Source organism: Cyrtonyx montezumae, unplaced genomic scaffold (assembly GCF_038088225.1).
Source record: "Cyrtonyx montezumae isolate F1298 unplaced genomic scaffold, pur_monq_1.0 scaffold_22, whole genome shotgun sequence".
NCBI classification, from domain to species: Eukaryota; Metazoa; Chordata; class Aves; order Galliformes; family Odontophoridae; genus Cyrtonyx; species Cyrtonyx montezumae.
Window position 1 is genome coordinate 2,408,563 of NW_027071959.1, and position 18,993 is coordinate 2,427,555.

At 42.4% G+C, this 18,993-nt stretch overlaps 1 protein-coding gene across 1 annotated transcript in view; it reads left to right on the top strand.

Annotated features, from left to right (window-relative positions):
* KMT2A (lysine methyltransferase 2A) overlaps positions 1-18,993 on the top strand; it is a 43,620-nt gene that overhangs the window by 10,454 nt on the left and 14,173 nt on the right. Inside the window, exons 2-24 of the mRNA XM_065738449.1 lie at positions 414-483; positions 1,244-3,909; positions 5,165-5,342; positions 5,753-5,987; positions 7,003-7,067; positions 7,657-8,028; positions 8,641-8,714; positions 9,469-9,597; positions 10,441-10,554; positions 11,700-11,846; positions 12,124-12,219; positions 12,950-13,070; positions 13,842-13,955; positions 14,303-14,487; positions 14,754-14,927; positions 15,756-15,866; positions 16,100-16,173; positions 16,644-16,837; positions 17,187-17,293; positions 17,823-17,960; positions 18,057-18,215; positions 18,505-18,622; positions 18,703-18,781. Coding sequence (XP_065594521.1) covers positions 414-483; positions 1,244-3,909; positions 5,165-5,342; positions 5,753-5,987; positions 7,003-7,067; positions 7,657-8,028; positions 8,641-8,714; positions 9,469-9,597; positions 10,441-10,554; positions 11,700-11,846; positions 12,124-12,219; positions 12,950-13,070; positions 13,842-13,955; positions 14,303-14,487; positions 14,754-14,927; positions 15,756-15,866; positions 16,100-16,173; positions 16,644-16,837; positions 17,187-17,293; positions 17,823-17,960; positions 18,057-18,215; positions 18,505-18,622; positions 18,703-18,781 — 5,720 coding nt within the window. The remainder of the gene's footprint in view (positions 1-413; positions 484-1,243; positions 3,910-5,164; positions 5,343-5,752; positions 5,988-7,002; positions 7,068-7,656; positions 8,029-8,640; positions 8,715-9,468; positions 9,598-10,440; positions 10,555-11,699; positions 11,847-12,123; positions 12,220-12,949; positions 13,071-13,841; positions 13,956-14,302; positions 14,488-14,753; positions 14,928-15,755; positions 15,867-16,099; positions 16,174-16,643; positions 16,838-17,186; positions 17,294-17,822; positions 17,961-18,056; positions 18,216-18,504; positions 18,623-18,702; positions 18,782-18,993) is intronic.

Sequence of the window (18,993 nt, forward strand, 5' to 3'; positions counted from 1 at the left end):
TACTCTTGGAAATCTAATGATTGGTAAAGGTTGAAACGAACTTCAGTGAAAGAGAGGTGGTTTGGGCACCATGCTGGTTAGTGGTGTTTCCATACGGTCAGTGCTGTCCTGGGGTGTCAGTGCTATTGGAGAAAGAACTATGCTTCCATAGGACTGCTCCATCTTCACATCAGCAGTTGGAATCTGGTCCAGCCTGTTGCTCAGCTTGGTGGCCATTCGGTGGTGGAGGTGTTGGGGTGGGCTACATCTGAAGGCCTCAGGGGTTGGCAGAAGCCATGAAACTGTGTACTTTTCTTCCAGAGGCTGCAAGCTTTGCTCTTGTGGGAGCAGGGAGAGGCTGCTCAGAGTGTGGGCTGGAGGGAGGTAAAGGCCATGCTGATGCTTCCAAACATGAATCCTCTTTTTTTTTGCAGGATGAACAGTTCCTAGGTTTTGGTTCAGATGAAGAAATCAAAGTACAAAGTCCCACCCGGTCCCCCACAGGTATGTCAAAGTAACAGGAATGGATGTTGACTTCCTGTGCTCCATTGTGATGCTGTTCTCATGTCTTTCCTGTTTGTTGTCTTAAATCTCATCCACAGTAAAGGCCATACAGGTATTTGGATTCAGTTTAGTTTTGGATGCTGTCTATCATTGTAGTGTCTTTAAGGTTTGATCTATTCAAGAGGTATGATGAAATCGTGATGGGTCTGAAAGCAAACGAGTGGTTTTCATTTAGATTCTTGTCAATAATTGCTCTTGCCACAGTACTCATTCACCACAATACTCTACTCAGTTTGGCCTTGCCAGCAAATTTTATTGTGGACAGCTTTGCTAATGGGGTGTTTCAAATGAAGAATGAAGCACACTGTCAGAGCTATGTGAAGACCCAGAACTGGAATAGCTGGGTTTGTGGGTATGGATTGAGATGCACTGGTAGAGGTGAGTAATCAAGTCAGGCACATCTACTTGATGATTCTAAGTGGAGTTCTGAGTGGTAAATGTATTTCAAAGCTAAAACTAAATTTTTTGTTTTCTTTTGTATTATTTTACTTCGAGATTTTTAAGAGATTTCTTTTGTACTGAAATCCTTTCTCTCTGTATTGTTAAAATGCTATTTTTGTTTGTTGATGAACTGCGGTCTTTTTTTAACTAGTCCAGGTTGTGTGGTTTATACTGAGTAATACCTGTGTGACCTGGAAAAAGCTGATCTGACGCTCAGAGAAATTTAATGTGTACTCTCCATTCTCTACTTCCCTCTCAGTTAAATCTAGTCCACGCAAACCTCGTGGGAGGCCCCGGAGCAGTTCTGACCGAAGTTCAGCTGTACTGTCAGACTCTTCATCAGTGTGCTCCCCTTCAAGCAAGTCTGAAAGCACATCCATGGAGAAAGTAAAGAAGAAGGAACTGAAAAGTGGGGAAAAAAGACGAGGAAGACCTCCAACACTTACTAGTGTAAAGTTCAAGTTGTCGCAAGTAAAGGACACATCAGATATTCAGAAGGGAAGCAAAGAAGATAAAGAGAGTCTGAAAAAAATCAAAAGGTCACCATCCACTACATTTCAGCAAGCAACTAAAATTAAGAAATTAAGAACTAGTAAACTCTCCCCGCTAAAATCAAAATTTAAGCCTGGGGCAAAACTTCAAATAGGGAGGAAAAGTGTTCAGATTGTGCGCAGGAGAGGTCGGCCGCCATCTTCTGAACGTTTAAAGACTTCCTCGAGCTTGGTCATAAATTCACAGCTGGAGAAACCCCAAAGGATACGTAAGGAAAAGGATGGCACGCCGCCTCCTACAAAGGAAGAGAAGACTGCTGTCAGACAGAGTCCACGCAGGATTAAACCCGTTAGGATCATACCTTCCACAAAAAGGACAGATGCAACAATCGCCAAGCAACTCTTGCAGAGGGCTAAGAAGGGGGCACAAAAAAAGATTGAGAAAGAAGCGGCCAAACTGCAGGGCAGAAAGGGGAGGACCCAGCTTAAAAACATCCGACAGTTCATCATGCCGGTTGTCAGTGCTATCTCTTCACGGATTATTAAAACACCCAAACGGTTCATTGAAGATGAAGACTACGACCCTCCTATTAAGATATCCAGACTAGAATCCACACCAAACAGCAGGTTCAGTGCCACGTCTTGTGGATCCAGTGAAAAGTCCAGTGCTGCTTCTCAGCATTCATCTCAGATGTCTTCAGACTCCTCCCGGTCCAGTAGCCCAAGCGTTGATACATCTACGGACTCTCAGGCTTCTGAGGAGATGCAGACGCTTTCTGAGGAGCGAAGTAATACTCCAGAGGTTCACACACCTCTACCCGTTTCTCAGTCCCCTGAGAACGATAACAGCGACAGGAGAAACAGAAGGTTTTCGATAACGGAAAGAAGTTTTGGCCAGAGGACTGCTAAAAAGCTGTCAGCCTTGCCAAATGTTCCGCAGCAGCAGTCCTCCTCCTCTCCTCCTCCCCCTCTGCTCACTCCTCCCCCGCCACTACAACCTGCTTCTGGCATCTCAGACCACACTCCCTGGCTGATGCCTCCTACCATACCGTTAGCCTCACCCTTTCTTCCTACTTCTGCTGCACCAATGCAAGAAAAACGTAAATCAATTCTGCGAGAGCCAACGTTTAGGTGGACCTCTCTAAAGCATTCCAGGTCAGAACCACAGTACTTCTCATCAGCAAAATATGCCAAAGAGGGTCTTATTCGCAAACCGATATTTGATAACTTTAGACCCCCACCACTGACACCGGAGGACGTTGGCTTTGCGTCTGGCTTCTCGACGCCGGGTGCTACGGCTCCAGCACGTCTGTTTTCTCTTCATTCTGGAACAAGATTCGATATGCACAAGAGAAGTCCTCTGTTGAGAGCTCCGAGATTCACTCCAAGCGAGGCCCACTCCAGAATCTTTGAATCTGTAACTTTGCCCTCATCCGTTGGTCGAACCACTACGGGAACTTCTGCCACAGGTGTCTCTTCTAGGAAACGAAAGAGAAAAGTGTTTAGCCCTATCCGCTCAGAGCCCAGATCTCCTTCGCACTCCATGAGGACAAGAAGTGGGAGACTTAGTACCTCTGACCTGACAACTCTCACCCCACAGTCTTCTGTCTCTTCCTCATTAACTAGCATTTCTGTTAGTTCTCTTGCCACTAGTGCCTTAAATTCAACTTTTACTTTTCCTTCCCATTCCCTAACACAGTCTGGGGAATCAGCAGAAAGAAGCCAGAGACAAAGGAAGCAGACTAGCACTCCAGCAGAGCCTTTCTCATCTAGTAGTCCTACTCCTCTCTTTCCTTGGTTCACAACAAGTCCCCAGACAGAGAGAGGCAGAAACAAAGACAGGGCAACAGAGGAACTGTCCAAAGATAAAGACGCTGATAAGAGTGTGGAGAAGGACAAGAGCAGAGAGAAAGACAGAGAGAGAGAGAAGGAGAACAAACGGGAGTCAAGGAAAGAGAAAAGGAGAAAAGGGTCAGAAATTCAGAGTAGCTCTGCTTTGTTTCCTGTAGGTAAAATGCCCAAAGAAAAAGTTGTCAGTGAAGATGTTGCAGCATCATCTTCTGCAAAAAAAACTGCCGGCCGAAGGAAGTCTACAGCAATAGATCCTGTGGCAGATGTTTCCACTGCTGCTGTGGTAGATACAACAGCCATCAAAGCCAAAACATCCAAGAAAGGTAGAGGGGGGTTAGACAAATCAGATCTGGACCTCAGCCCCACTGTGCCATCTTTGGAGAAGGAAAAAGCTCTGCGTCTCTCTACTCCTTCGAGCACCGTTAAACATTCCGCTTCCTCCATCAGCTCTATGTTGGCTCAAGCAGACAAACTGCCAATGACTGACAAAAGGGTGGCCAGTCTTCTGAAAAAAGCAAAAGCCCAGCTGTACAAGATCGAGAAGAGCAAGTCCCTCAAACAAGCAGATCAGCCAAAAGCACAGGTATTTTTTTTCCGTTGTTTTTTATTCTTGGTGTTGTTTAGGATTGATTTTTTTTTTCTATCTTACTTGGAATTTTCACTGAAAATCACAAGCAGCTTTCATATCCTGAGCATGAAGAACTAACGTGGCAGGCTAAGAAGCTGTTAGTGTAACAGATGGTAATGGTTCCAAAAATGAGAAGACACGGGCAGAAGTTGAGGGGGAGAGAAAAAGCTGCTTTGTACTCAGCTCAGGGGGAGTTGGGTGCGTTTTTGGAGAACATTACAGTGGAGCTGGTTATTAGGTTTCTCTGTACACATCCTAGCAAAGTGAACATCGAGGATAATATGCATTTTTAAAGGCATGGTTCTAAAGGCTGCGGTCCTTTTTCTGAAGATGGAGTTAATCTCTTTTTTAACTGTCTCGTGTGATGACCTGATCTGTTACTTATGGGCAGAAGCAAAATCCGTGGGGATTTTGCATGTGGTTGGAGGACTGCTTCTGACTGCTTTCCTGTCTTCCCTCTCTGCATTTCCCCCACCAGAAACTTACCCTGCAATCTATTTAGCTATCAAAAAGGTAGGTGTTTTGTGATAGCAATACCTTTTCATAGAGTATTTCCTTTTCTGTTATTTTCCCTGATAATGCTCATGTTAGAAACCACCAGTGCTTATTTGTAAGAGGAAAATTTTGAAGCTTTTGTCCCTGAAATGAAAATGTGTATGCCTGGTGTGTTTATTAAGAAGCCCAGACCCTTGCAATTAATTCTTTGGGGGAGGTCTTTTATTAGGATACATCTCAGAATCCTGTATTGAAAACATGGAAAATTGCACTAAACTGCTGCATTTATCACCTCAGTAAACACAGTGCCCTTATCCTGACAGCTACAGAGCTGCCAAAGAGCCTGATTAAACAGCTTGACTTGCTTCTGTCTTCTGCCAGATCAGTTGGTACCCAACATTAGTCTGTTTATCCTGATTCCAGTCAACTCCGGAGTTCTGATGTCATTGCTTTGATAACATATGGCTTCTTGAGTGGGTTTGCTCTCCAGTCCGAATGAGTAAAACTTCATGTTCTTTTGGATTTTCCTCTCTCGGATATCTGAGGCTTAGAAGATGTTGAGAATCGTTATTTTTTACCTCAGTTCTTACAAAATGCAAGCTAGGATATAGTCTAATTCTTCTTAGGTTACTTAGAAGTTTCCCTTGCACGTGTTGCAGTCCCACTTTAGTACCTTTCTTAGGAGTGCTGTCTATTTTCATATCTTGAAATCCAGGGACAAGAGAGCGATTCATCAGAAACATCAGTCCGAGGACCACGAATAAAGCATGTTTGCAGGAGAGCAGCTGTTGCACTGGGCCGTAAGCGAGCGGTGTTTCCTGATGACATGCCCACTCTGAGTGCCTTACCGTGGGAAGAGCGAGAGAAGATACTGTCTTCCATGGGGAATGATGGTAAGACTTCCAGTTCTCACTTGTGAAAGTCTGCTTTTGTTGACTAGTTGGGTTAATGGCAGCTTTACATTTCTGATAAATACAACCACGTCTGAATCTGTGGAAGATGAGATCTTTGAGCAATTAATAAGGGGTAGTATGTTACACAGGTCTGGGCTCGGTGTTCAAAGGCCGCCAAGACAAGGGTAATCCTTTTAACCATTGTTAATTATTATAAAAATCTAATTATATGATACACTGGTGGTGTGTGTGTACATACAGATATGTATACATACATGCTCACACACGCCCCTTGTGTGGCTCTACAGGTGAACTTAGATTTAAATAGAGCAGACTCCATGAGCTCGTTAGGCACTTTTGAAATATTACTTAACTTCCATGAGGTCACAGAAGATCTTTTCTTCTAACAGACAAATCATCAATAGCTGGCTCCGAAGAGGCTGAACCCCTTGCTCCACCCATCAAACCCATTAAGCCAGTAACCAGAAACAAGGCACAGCAAGAGCCCCCAGTGAAGAAGGGCCGGCGCTCCAGGCGCTGTGGGCAGTGCTCAGGCTGTCAGGTTCCTGAGGACTGCGGTGTCTGCACTAACTGTCTGGACAAACCCAAGTTCGGTGGGCGGAATATAAAGAAGCAGTGCTGCAAGTAAGTCTGGGCGCTTGAGAAATCGCTTGGCTAATCCCTGTGTGCAGTGGGATAAGCACACCCACGCTCTGGGGTGGGAAGCAGCAGGCTTCTAGCCCTGTTGCATGGGATTTGGATGAATTTGGCCTGGGGTGAGGCTGGATCACTGCAGGGAATTAAAAGCTATTGAGTTTAGGAGTGTTGATCCTGATTCAAGGTGCGCTTTTCACGAGCTCTTTTTCTGAAGTTCACTTCCAATTTATTCTCCTCACTTTAAAGGAACTGTCGTGGCACTGAGAGCCATTTGAAATGAGACCAGTGGCTTTCATTCAGCAGGATGGGTTATTGCAAGAGTGGCAATGTGTACATATTTACCTCTTGGTTTCCCAGAAGGCATTTATGGAGAGCTTCTTTCTTCCAATTGAAGTTTATCTCTTGAACACAGGCTTCACATAACAAGGATGTCTCTGGATATCATTAAGAAATAACTCCCATATTTAGTTTTCCCATCATCTTATATGTATCACTTAGTCTGAACCTTTTGCTTTTTTAATTGCTCTATCAAATTGATTTTTACAGACTAGATAATCTGTCTGAAAAGGCAGCAAATGAAGTGGCATCAGAAAGATTGCTGTAATATAAAAGCTATTTATAAAGTGTAGCTCTGAGAATTGCTGTGGAGTGCTCATCTGTGTGAAAACTCGGCAGACTTCTGAATGTAAGCAGTCTAACTCCTAGCAGCTTTGCCCAGCCTTGGGCTAGGTTTCAAAACCACTGCTTTGCTACAAGAATGAAGGCAGAAACAAAGTCTGTTGCTAAATATTTAGAAGACAAAATGCTAAACACGAAGAAAGTAGGAACTGAACACTTATATATATATTTAGTCACACTCAATCCAATCCCACTCCATATAAGCAGAATAAGTATATTTCTTTAATGTGAAATGTGAAATCATGTTAAATGTTTTCAGGATGCCCTCCTAGCATCTGCAGTTTTCTTCTGATTTCTGATTGGGTGACATGTTCTTTCTTTGTAGAATGAGGAAGTGTCAGAATCTACAGTGGATGCCTTCAAAAGCGTATCTCCAGAAGCAAGCTAAAGGTAGGCTCAGAGGTTTGGCTTAAGTACAGAACAAGAGAAATGTTCATACCTTGAATTTTACCCTTTGCTCTGTCCTTGTGACTGCACTTCACTATAGAAGTTGAGTCTGAAACCGAATGCCAATGGGGAACCTGACTATTTTGTTGGGGTCACTTGAAAGTTGGGAGGAGAGATGTGGATACAGCTAGCAACTATAAACAGAGACAGTGATTATCTTTTTCAGCTTAAACTTGTAGTTCCTCCTCCTTTTTGTAAGGAACAGCTGCTGGCAGCTGATGAGCCTTCGCTCAGCACTTAAGCTCAACCAGTTCTCAGAGGTTTGTTCTGTGTCCCTGAGTGATACGAGGACTGATAAATCTCTTGGCGCATCCTCTTCTCTGATGTAAAGCTTAAGTGAGCTTTATGTATGTTATATGTATGTTGTTAAGGCCCTGCATCCTTGGTACTGGACCTCTGGAGGTTTGCATGCTAGTGTCACAGTGGTCAGGATGCTGAACTCCCTAAAAATCAAGTTTTTAAAATGCACTGAATCATCTGATGTTGTGCCATTTTATACGTGTCACTTTATTGATGGTTTTTTTCATTCTAGCTGCAAAAAAGAAAGAGAAGAAATCCAAGACAAATGAAAAGAAGGAAAGTCATTCTGGAAAGAACCAGTTGGACTCTGGACAGAAACCAACTCCTCCGACTATTCTACCAAGAGAAGACAGTGCTGTGAAGAAGAGCAGTGAACCTGCTCGTAAGTCTGTAGAGGAGAAGCATGAGGATGGGAATTCCTCTGTTCCCCCACCAGAGCCCAAACAGATCCCTGCATCTGGTACCAGAAAGACTGGCAAACAGGCAGCCCAGCCAGCACAGCTCCCTCCTTCTCAGCCACCGAGCTCAGGACCTTTGAAAAAGGAAGCACCAAAAGTTACCACTTCTGAGCCTAAGAAAAAGCAACCTCCACAGCCAGAAATAGGTAAATGGGACTGTTTATCTTCAATATGCTTGAATCGTGAATCGTGTTAAGTAACAGTATTAATGCTGCTAAGATCTGTTGGATTTCAAAACGATACATGCTTTATGATCTGGTGAAATTAAAGCAAATTATTTTGGGAATTTTGTTTAGAACTGGCTTCCTTTTATTGAACTGCATAATTTATTGGGATGGAAAGAAAGGTGATGACCTTTAATGTGATTTTTAGTCACGTAGTCTTGGCAATCTTGAAGTATATTTTCAATGTTGTTAAGTTTACTGACAGTCTGAATGTGAAACAAGAATGTAGTCTCTTACTACAAAAACGTAGCCTACTATTCCATGTAGCACAGAACAATGTGGACAGTGACCAGAAAGGCAGCTCTAGGACTTCTGTTGCTTTACACCTGGAATACTTCAGAGTTTTAGCAGAGCAAGTTCGACTGGCCATGCCTTGCAGACTGCTTCAGTCCTAGTTGGTGATGTACAGTCACAAAGAAAAATTCCAGTCTAAAATTCATCTCATTACACGGCTGTTTGTTTTTTTTTCCCTTCTCTTCTCTACAGGTGGCTGTTAGTTACTTGAAATACTCATAATTTTTCCCCCCTTCCTAGGCACAGAACAAAACAAACAGAAAAAAATTGCTCCCCGTCCAACTTTCCCTGTGAAACAGAAACCAAAAGAAAAGGTGAATACTGTTTTTTGTACACAGTCAATAAATCTTGAGAACATCAATCTTCTGTCTAGAAAGTAAAACCGTATTACTTAACCCTTTTGCAGATTTTTGTGTACTTGAAATACCTGTAGGAATTCAGTTCTGCTCCTTTTCCTTTGAATGCTGATTTCAGACTGATCTAACTTGATTCCTGATGCTACTCAGGATCTTTTGTGGTATTTGGGAAGGAAGTTTTCCATCTTGTCATTGAGAAACATGTAATTTCTTGTGAGTTTGAGCAAATTGTACAAAAGTTAGGCTTTACTGGTGCCACTACCTGGGTGCCAATTTATCTGGCGTGTGCCCATAATTCAGCTTAGGTGTTAATTCTTACTGAGACTTGTATGTTGTGGGGTGAGTGTTAGGTTGTCCGTTTGAAAAACAAAACACAGCAACATTTAAATCTGACAGAGAAATGTATAGGTACTAATTACACCAAGAGCTACCCCACTGGAGCAAAGTAAAAGATAACACTGACGAGAAAGAATAATGTGGTGGTAGGGGAAAAAGCAAGAAATTGGACTAGAAATGCAGTATTTTATGGAATGCTTTCAAACTTGATTGCAAAATGGTTATTTTCATGCAACTTTTACACATGTGTTAGTTCTGTGATGGTATGAGTTGTTTTGTTTTTTTTCTGGTACATCAGTTGTGTACAGTGTTTAATTACTGCTGAAGTTTTTGATGTTTGAGGTTGGGATTAATGCAGGCTCCTTTACTTGACTAGGAAAAGCCCCCTCCTATAAGCAAGCCAGAAAGCAGCACGCTGAATTTGCTCAGCACTTTGACTAATGGGAGCAGTTCCAAGCAAAAGCCACCTACAGATGGAGTCCACAGAATCCGAGTGGATTTCAAGGTAGAGGACAATATGTTTTAAGTATTTGAATATTAACTGACTCTAAACACTGGAAGTAGAGTCCCTCAAGAATGCTGACAGTGACTTCTAAGTGTGTCTGTCTGGTCCTGATCAGAGAGAACTGTAAAGAGGAACCTTCCTGACTTGGTTAATTCTTAGAAGTTTGTTATGCCTTTTTTTTTTTTTTCTTATAATTAGAGTACTGGATGAAGAGACACTTAAAGCTTTAAACCTAAACTCTCAATGTGAGGATGAGCAAGAATTTGAGGTTTATGAAGATTTATTCCATTAAGATGGAACTATAAAACCTTACCTTGGGTCAACAAGATTTGGGGAAAATGTTAGTAATTTGTAATTCACAGTATTTTGGGGATATCTGGGGGTTTAAACTGATAAATCATGTACTTTTTTGAACAGCGATGTTGAAATAATAAAAATCAATATTTTCCTAATATTTTTTCAGTCATTTATGCAAGTGTTAATCATGGAGATTATAGTGAGATCTCATAAGTGTTTTTATACAAGTATGAATTTTGAATAAAGTTTAACTATTGTGAAATTTTGTTTTTAGTGATAAGCAATCGTGAAGAACTTTCTCATGCTTTTTAGGCTTACTTTCTGGAGAGGGAAGGTTAGTGTTTTATTGAGCTCTCTTGGCAGGAGGAGCGCTGAGTTGTGACTATTCCAGCCTATGCTATAAAGTAGACCAAGGTAGAAGTTAAAATGATTTCTGTTTTAGAACCTTTTATTAAAGGTGCAGTGCATAAAGCAGCAATGTGAGCACTTTATACTGATGTTGTATTGCCTTATTCTGCATGGTGATGTATCCTTTTGTACTTTCAGGAGGACTGTGAAGTGGAGAATGTTTGGGAGATGGGTGGGTTAGGCATCGTGACCTCGGTACCTATTACTCCCAGGGTGGTGTGTTTTCTCTGTGCCAGCAGTGGACATGTGGAGGTAAAGCATTGTGTTCTGCTGTTGATGACTTAATTACAGCACCATATTGTTACAAAAAAAAAAAAAACCCAAACCAAAAACGTATAACAACCGTAATCCAGAAGAAATTAAAATAACACCTGTAAATCTGTCCTTGCTAAACTTTGTCCTAAAGTGAAAAGTATTTAAATTGTCTTTGAGGAATTCATTGGTGCTTAGTTTATTCATGAACGCTGTCAGCCATAAGGAGTGACATTTCCAAGAGCCCCTGCATCTCTTCTAAAATGTAATTTGGGATCCCAGAGCTGAGGTAAAGCAGGGAGTTTGCTTTCCCTACTTGAAATTAAAACGTCTGCTCCGTGGGTTTGAAGTGGTGTGAGGCAGTGTTGATTTTCCCAGGTGTGTCTCTATCTCCAAATTGCACATCATTGCTGCAACGTGACTGGCAAGGTTCTGGTGCTGTCTCAACAGCTGAAATTGGGCTTAAGTTTTGGTAAACGCATTTTCAGGAAAAGATAGGTGTCTTCTCAAAGTTTCCAGCCCAGCCATCCTGAGAAGGTGATGCTTAGCGTGCTAGAAAGTGCTCGAGTATGGTTAGCAGACAATACTTGAGGGAGGTGAAGTTCTGCATGTGAACATCAATGTATTTGAAGATTACAAGGGTCCAGTGGCACGTGGAGCTATTCCCCTTCTGTCAGGTTGCTGAGGTGAACTCTGTCCTGTTCGAGCTTGCAGGACTGTTCTTTTATAGTGGGTCCAACCTTGTGGAGGATACTTAGAGCTTTCAAGTGAACTTCTAAGTTAAAAGAGGGGAATATTTGTCTTTGCACGTCCCTTCCTTCTCTGCTGAGTGTGTCTTCAGTTGTGCTGGCTTTTGTTGCAGTGAGGGAGGGAAGTCTTGAAGAGGCCGATAGGGCTTTACCAACACACAGAACATGCAGACAAAAGGTGTCAGACTCCTGTTTGCTGCTAGATGCATCATCTGAGTAGGCAGGCATGTGTTTAAGCTCTCTGAAGTACACACACCTTTTCTCCAATGAAATATCCCAATAGATGGCCTTGTTCTGTTAGGTGTAAAGCAGAATTCAGAGTAGTTTGGAGTGCGAGCGGGAATCCAGGGAAAGCTTTTGACTTGCTAAAACCTCCCTCTCCCTCCCCCCTTGCAGTTTGTGTATTGTCAGGTCTGTTGTGAGCCTTTCCACAAGTTCTGCTTAGAGGAGAGCGAGCGGCCCCTGGAGGACCAGCTGGAAAACTGGTGCTGCCGTCGCTGCAAGTTCTGCCACGTGTGTGGGAGACAGCACCAGGCCACCAAGGTACCCCCGACCTCCGGGCAACCCAGCCAGCCTTCCCCGCGCTGCTCCTCGAGCTCTGCTCGCTCTAACCCTCAGCTGGGAACCGGGACAGGAGGTGGTGGAGTGCAGACTGTGTGCACACTGCCTCCTGTGGTTGTGGACTTAGCTCAAGTCACTTAGTTGCAACTTATTCCTATTGCTCTGAATAGGAGATTAAAATGAATAAAATGAATATGTCCAGGATTTTGCCTTCTTTCTAGCATCTTTATTCCAATGCTTTTTCCCATTATTTTTGTAGCAGCTGCTGGAGTGTAACAAGTGCCGAAACAGCTATCACCCTGAGTGCCTGGGCCCAAACTACCCAACCAAACCCACCAAGAAAAAGAAAGTTTGGGTGAGGTTTTTTGAGATTTCTTCTTTGGTTAATGCCCTTGCTAACTGATCATAACACTGCGGATGACTTGTTCCAGTGCACTCGTGTAGGCTCACCCTTTTGGGAGGGATACCTGTTGCATTGCAGGATACATTTGGGGATAGGTTTCTCACTGAGGCAGGCTGCTGATAAAGCAGGTGGGGTTTGTGTGAGAAGGATTTTGAAGGCTTTGCACCTTTTTCAGTTGGGATAGTCCTTCTGATTGTAGTCTCCTGATGGAAGAAGTTTTTGAGAATGGAAGCAGTAACATCGTTAACAAACCTAGTGCTAAAGCTTTGCCTATAAGTGCATTTGGTACTAATCATTTTTAAGTGCTTTCTACTGTGCTGTATTCAGAGTTGGAAAACGGATAAAATAAGGTGTTGTATCTTAAGTCAGAAGAAATGCTACAACTACGTAGGCCTTCCTGTGTGAAGAGAAAGGTGATACTTTCTTAAGTGCAAATATGAGACTTTCGTTTTTTAAATTGTAAATTTAATTTTTATTTTTCCTCTTATATTATCAGCACCATTTTACCATAAAGGGGTGGGAGCTCTTTTTTTTTTTTTTTAGCAGTGGAAGTTCTGGTATTTGAAACTCCTGTTGTGGAAGCTTTCAGCTCTCATTAAATAATAAAACCATTAAATTTATCATTAAAACAAAGCCACTGGATAAAAGCAAATAACTCTTGCCAAACACATCCCTCTTCCAGATATGTACCAAATGTGTTCGCTGCAAGAGCTGTGGATCGACAACACCAGGCAAAGGCTGGGATGCACAGTGGTCTCATGACTTCTCACTGTGTCATGATTGTGCCAAACTCTTTGCTAAAGGTACATCAAGTTGTAATTGTTCGTGGTCAGAACCTTTTCAGGTGCTGTGTTTGTAATGAGGTGGTGTCAGTGTGGGTCGAGATGAAGGCCTGGTGAGCTTGTTGCTGGTACCAACAGGAGTGAAAGCTGGTGTCGGGGCCAAGAAGCAGAACATTTATATTAGTTTGTGTTTGAAAGCTGTGTTCTTGGATTTCACAGTGCATGACAAGTGTCACTGCTGTTATATGGGGAGAGTTTGAGACTTTTAGAGTTAAGTGCTGTACCATGGAAAGTGAATATTACAGCCTGCTGGTTCAGGGCTTCAAGTAGCTCTTGAGGAAAGAGGTATCTTATAGGTCTGCTGACTTAGAAGCAGCAAATTTCCTGTTGTAAAATAATAGTTCTTTCTTGTGTTGGCTGTGAGGCTTTTGGACCTAGGAGGGATCACTCCAGGGAGAAATCTTGAGTATCCCACCTAAACTCTTGCCTGTGTGCCATCTTTGTTGTTTTCATTCTACTCTGTAAAGCTAATTCACTCAGTACTTCACAATACACCTCCATTACCCCCCAAAAAATGCAAAATAAAAAAGGATAGCTAGTCTTTCAAGCAGGTTATTTCTGTGGCCATTGTCTTTGGTGCTGTAAAAGCAGATGTAATTGTATTGGCAGCTCACCAGTGGGAGGTTTCGGAGAGCTTCTTTCTTAGCACACTAGTAAGTCACCACCTAGCCTTTAAGGTGTGTGTGGCAGTTGAACGTAAGTTTAAAAATATATCTCACTTCTTGTTTACAGGGAATTTTTGTCCCCTCTGTGACAAATGCTACGATGATGATGACTATGAGAGTAAGATGATGCAGTGTGGGAAATGTGACCGCTGGGTACACTCCAAATGTGAAAACCTTTCTGGTAAGGCAAATTCCTATCTCCTCAGCCCTTAAGAACGTGAAGCAGCAGCAGGCAGGTCCAGAATGGGATTGCTTTGGTCTTTCTCCTTGAGTGTTGCATTAGCATTCTCACTTGTGATCTGCTTGAGAATTACCTGTAGAGTGAACTAATATCATTGACAACCTGAATGAAAGCGTAGGGCTCACTTCAAATGCAGTATGAACGAGTTGCACGAGGTGCTTTAGTTACATGAAGGGCATCTGATGTAAACAGTAGGTGGTGTATACAGAGTAAGGCTTTTCCCCACATCTGTCCTTGAGTAAAGTAGTTCAGGTGGTTATTTTCTTTTTCTCTTTTTTTGTCTCCAGATGAAATGTATGAGATACTCTCTAACTTGCCTGAGAGTGTAGCATACACCTGCATTAATTGTACAGAGCAGCACCCTGCAGAATGGCGTCTTGCACTGGAGAAGGAGTTGCAGGTTTCTTTAAAACAGGTTTTAACAGCCCTGTTGAATTCTAGAACTACCAGCCACTTGCTGCGTTACAGACAGGTAAGCTGAAGCCTGAAACGTACTCAGAAATAAGACTTCTGAAAAATGAGTTTGGTCCTTACAGCTGGTCACTGCCCTGCTGCGTGCCTTACAGATCAACAGCAGAAAGCTGTTCCTTTTGTCCTTGTATTTTGGTCAGGAGTTCCAAACTTGAGTCTCTTTCATGTTAATGAGAATTTCTGTGCTTATAAATGTGCAAGGGAGTGTGTCGTGGGTAGCATCTGCACTTCAGTAGCCAATATCTGTCTGTTTCTTGGTACTGACAGGCAGCAAAACCACCTGATTTAAATCCTGAGACAGAGGAGAGTATCCCATCAAGAAGCTCCCCAGAAGGTCCTGATCCTCCTGTCCTAACAGAAGTCAGTAAACAAGAGGAGCAGCAACCTCTGGATATGGAAGGAGTGAAAAGAAAAATGGATCAAGGAGGTTACATTTCTGTGGTATGGCAGAGTTCTAGTGCTCCATTCTAATAATAGGTCCTGTGAACTGCTTAATGACCCATGGTATTTATAACTGAGCATGCTTAAGCCTTTTCTTTATGAACGAGGAAACAGGCTAATAAACTGCTAAAAATAATTCTGTCTGGCACTTGTGTTAGTGCTGGCCCCAAGACATGTAATTTACACTGTTGTATGCCCCTTTTTAACTGGCAGTGATACTTGGTTAAACTGCTTTTGCTCTTAGTTATTTATGTTCATGGAAACAGGATAGGTCATCGTTTATCTGCAGGTTTTAGTAAAATGACTAGCAGAGTAACCCTGACAGTAGTCAGTCATCTGGAAACCAATAAAATCATGTTTGGGGGATGATCTCCTCAAGGATCATGGTTTAAAATGTTGACCAGACCGGTTTTCACTGTAGGGAGTAGCTTTTAAAATAATTAAATAACTTTATTCCTCCTACACAGCCTGCAGTCTTGAGGAGGAATGTGTGTTAGGAAGTCCCACTGCAAACATGCTGTTGCCAGGTTTTGGCCAAATGCTTGTGAGGTAGCTAATGTAGTAGGTGTAAATTGTGTCTGCAGCCAGCTCCTGGTTATAGAAAAAAGGGTGAAGATGACAGGTTGGCTTGTGCAGCCATCCTGCTAGCCAGTTTGCAGGTACACAGAGCTGCTTGCTTTTTTACAGCCAAATTCTTGCAGGAGTCAATGTTGTGGTTCAGTCACCTTGTTGCCTGGAAATTCAGTTGATGCCTTGAAAGTTAATGGATGATGTAGCTGTCTAGGAGACAATCCTGCTGATTAAAACAATGTTGTGCTTTTCTTGCAGTTGGATTTTAGTGATGATATTGTGAAGATAATTCAAGCAGCAATTAATTCTGATGGAGGGCAGCCAGAAGTTAAAAAAGCCAATAGCATGGTCAAGTCCTTCTTTATTCGGGTGAGCAGGACTACAGTTATTTTGAAATTACTTTGGATCACACAGCTGTTTGTAGCTGTTGGAATCTAAAGTGTCCATCATGCACATTTCTAAGAACAAAATAATGACTTGTCAGAGTTGTTAGTGTTAATGAAATCTCACTGGTTGTGCCTTTATAGTAGATCTTGGCTAAATTTCTTTGAGTTTCTTGGTTCGTTGGATAACATTTCTAATGGAATGTTGTTTTCTTTCAGCAAATGGAGCGTGTTTTTCCATGGTTCAGTGTAAAAAAGTCCAGATTTTGGGAGCCAAATAAAGTAACAAGCAAGTAAGTAGTTGTCCAGTGTCTGACTGTGACACCATATGTGGTTTGCCAGCTGTCCAAGTGAAAAGAATTGAGCCTGTTTGTGAGGTTGGCTTCTTTGTGATGATGAAGATGTTGTTTTTAAGAAGTAATCGCATTCCCAGGTTTTGTATACATGTCACTGTTCTGAAGCAGAGAAGTCAAAAATGTTACTTAATTCTAAGTACGCTGTGTGTTGGCTTGTCAGTCCTCTCCTTTCTAACCACACCTCACCCTCATCTGGTGTTGACCCATCTGCATGTGTTATCCTCCAAAGAAACACATGTACATCGCAAATGTTAAACTTTAAGCGATTGGCTGTAGCCTTTGTGAGAGCATGTGTAGACTGAAGGAAGTTAAGTTGTCACTGTGTATGGAATGTCTGTAGTGCTCATATGCAGTGCACAAGTTCATCTGGTGCAGCCAGGTCTAACAGCTGCTCCTTGTGTCTTCAGCAGTGGTATGTTGCCGAATGCAGTGCTCCCTCCTTCGCTTGACCATAATTATGCTCAGTGGCAGGAGCGTGAAGAGAGCAGCCACACCGAACAGCCTCCTCTGATGAAGAAAATCATTCCAGCTCCGAAACCCAAAGGGCCTGGAGAGCCAGATTCACCTACTCCTCTACATCCTCCTACACCACCTATCTCTGGTAAGAAAACAGATTGCTACGCCTTTAGCCCCTAGCCCAAAGTGCTTCATTTTGAGCCCTCTAATCTTAAAGAGAGGGTGGTATTAGTTCTTCTTGTGACTGAGGAATTCTGGAGATGTGTGTGACCTGAAATCATTCAGAGACTGCTCGATCACCTGCCTCTCTTCCCACAGGATGAGGGCTGTGTAGAGGCAGGTGCATGCTTTTTCTTGCTTTACAAGCTGTTCAGACTCTAGGCTGCTGTTTGGCTCTTCTGCCTTGTTCACTTACTGACAAATTTTCCACATAAGTATTGGCCTTCCTGACCTTCAAGAATAAAAAGCATTCTCTTTTTTTTTTTAATGATAAGGTTCTGACAGAAGCAGAGAAGATAGTCCTGAGCTTAATCCGCCTCCAGATGTAGAAGACAACAGGCAGTGTGCCTTGTGCCTGAAATATGGTGATGATAGTGCTAATGTAAGTATCTGGCATGCACCCATTTTGATAGCAGCTGACTTAAGCAGTATTACAGATTTAGTGCTGTGAATAGGCCAGATAAGGGGGCAGGGTAGAGGGTTTGGGTTTTTGTTTGTTTGTTTGTTCCGTATCTCAGTATGCCTTCTTTGAAATGAAAATGACCTTTAGCTGTTTGATCTCCAGGCTAGAAAGCAGTGTGGTGTTAATTTTAGACATGTCATTAAGAAATTCACCAAGTGACTTTGCATCAGTATGAGAACTGTGTGCATTTCTTACACTGAAGCCTCTTGCTGTTTCTTCAGGAGTAGTTTTTTTTTCTTCTTCCTGAGGTTGCATTTTATATCACATGTATTAGTTGTAGTCTTCTCTGCTTAGTTAACATTTATCTTTTAGACTCTGTAAGTTTTGCTGTCTTGTTAATCCAGTGCAGTTGAAAGCTACAAGGCTTCTTGTGCATTGCTGTGTCTCATGGAACATACAGGGGGGAAAATAAAGGAAAAAAGAGAAAAGGTTTCTTCCCATTCCTTAGGATGCTGGACGCCTTCTCTACATTGGCCAAAATGAATGGACACACGTGAACTGTGCTTTATGGTCAGCAGAAGTATTTGAAGATGATGATGGTTCTCTGAAAAATGTGCACATGGCTGTGATCAGGGGAAAGCAGCTGGTGAGTATGTGTTCTACCCTTGCAGAAGACAGCTGATGGTTATGGTCGCCTGATTTTAGACTAAATGAATTTTTGCCTTTGTTTTTGCTTTTGTAGAGATGCGAGTTCTGCCAGAAGTCAGGTGCCACCGTGGGCTGCTGCCTCACCTCCTGCACAAGTAACTATCATTTCATGTGCTCACGAGCCAAGAACTGTGTTTTTCTGGACGATAAGAAGGTTTACTGCCAGAGGCACCGTGATTTGATCAAAGGAGAGGTGAGATTCATCTTTCATGCTTGCTTTGCCTGAAGGTGGGGACAGCCTGTAACAGTAAGTGTTTTCTGGAAGTTAATATTGAATGTGTTCCTTATGAACGAGGGCCTGACCATGATGCTGTTAAAAACAGATCTGTGATATAACTGTCATGAGGAAGATTGGCAGGTGGTACTGCGTGCTTCAGGTGACAAACTCAAGATCACACTCAGGTTTTGTAAGACAGGTTGCATAGCATGTTTGTAGCAGTTCCCTTAAATTTACTGAGATGTTTTGTGGGTTTTTGCTCCAGGTGGTTCCTGAGAATGGGTTTGAAGTTCTTAGGAGAGTCTTTGTGGATTTTGAAGGGATCAGTTTGAGAAGAAAATTTCTTAGTGGCTTGGAACCGGAGAACATCCACATGATGATTGGTAAGGTCTAGTCCTTGAACACTTGTTGCATCTTTGGTGCTGGAGCTTTGCTCATGGAACTTTCCTGTTTCTCTGCTTAGGTTCAATGACGATAGACTGTTTAGGAATTCTGAATGACCTCTCAGACTGTGAAGATAAGTTGTTTCCCATTGGCTATCAGTGAGTATAAGCTGTTTTGTGACAGTGTTTTTTACTGTGTCAGAAATCAAACCAGCACTGAAGTAACATAGGTAGAAATCAACTGCAGCTTTCATAAGTTGTTAAGGAATCTTGTGACTAAGCTAGCTGTGCAGTATGTTATACCAGAAAGCGTTTATCTTGTGTAATTTCAAGAAAATGGATATGTGAAATAAGAATGCCAGGGCTTACTT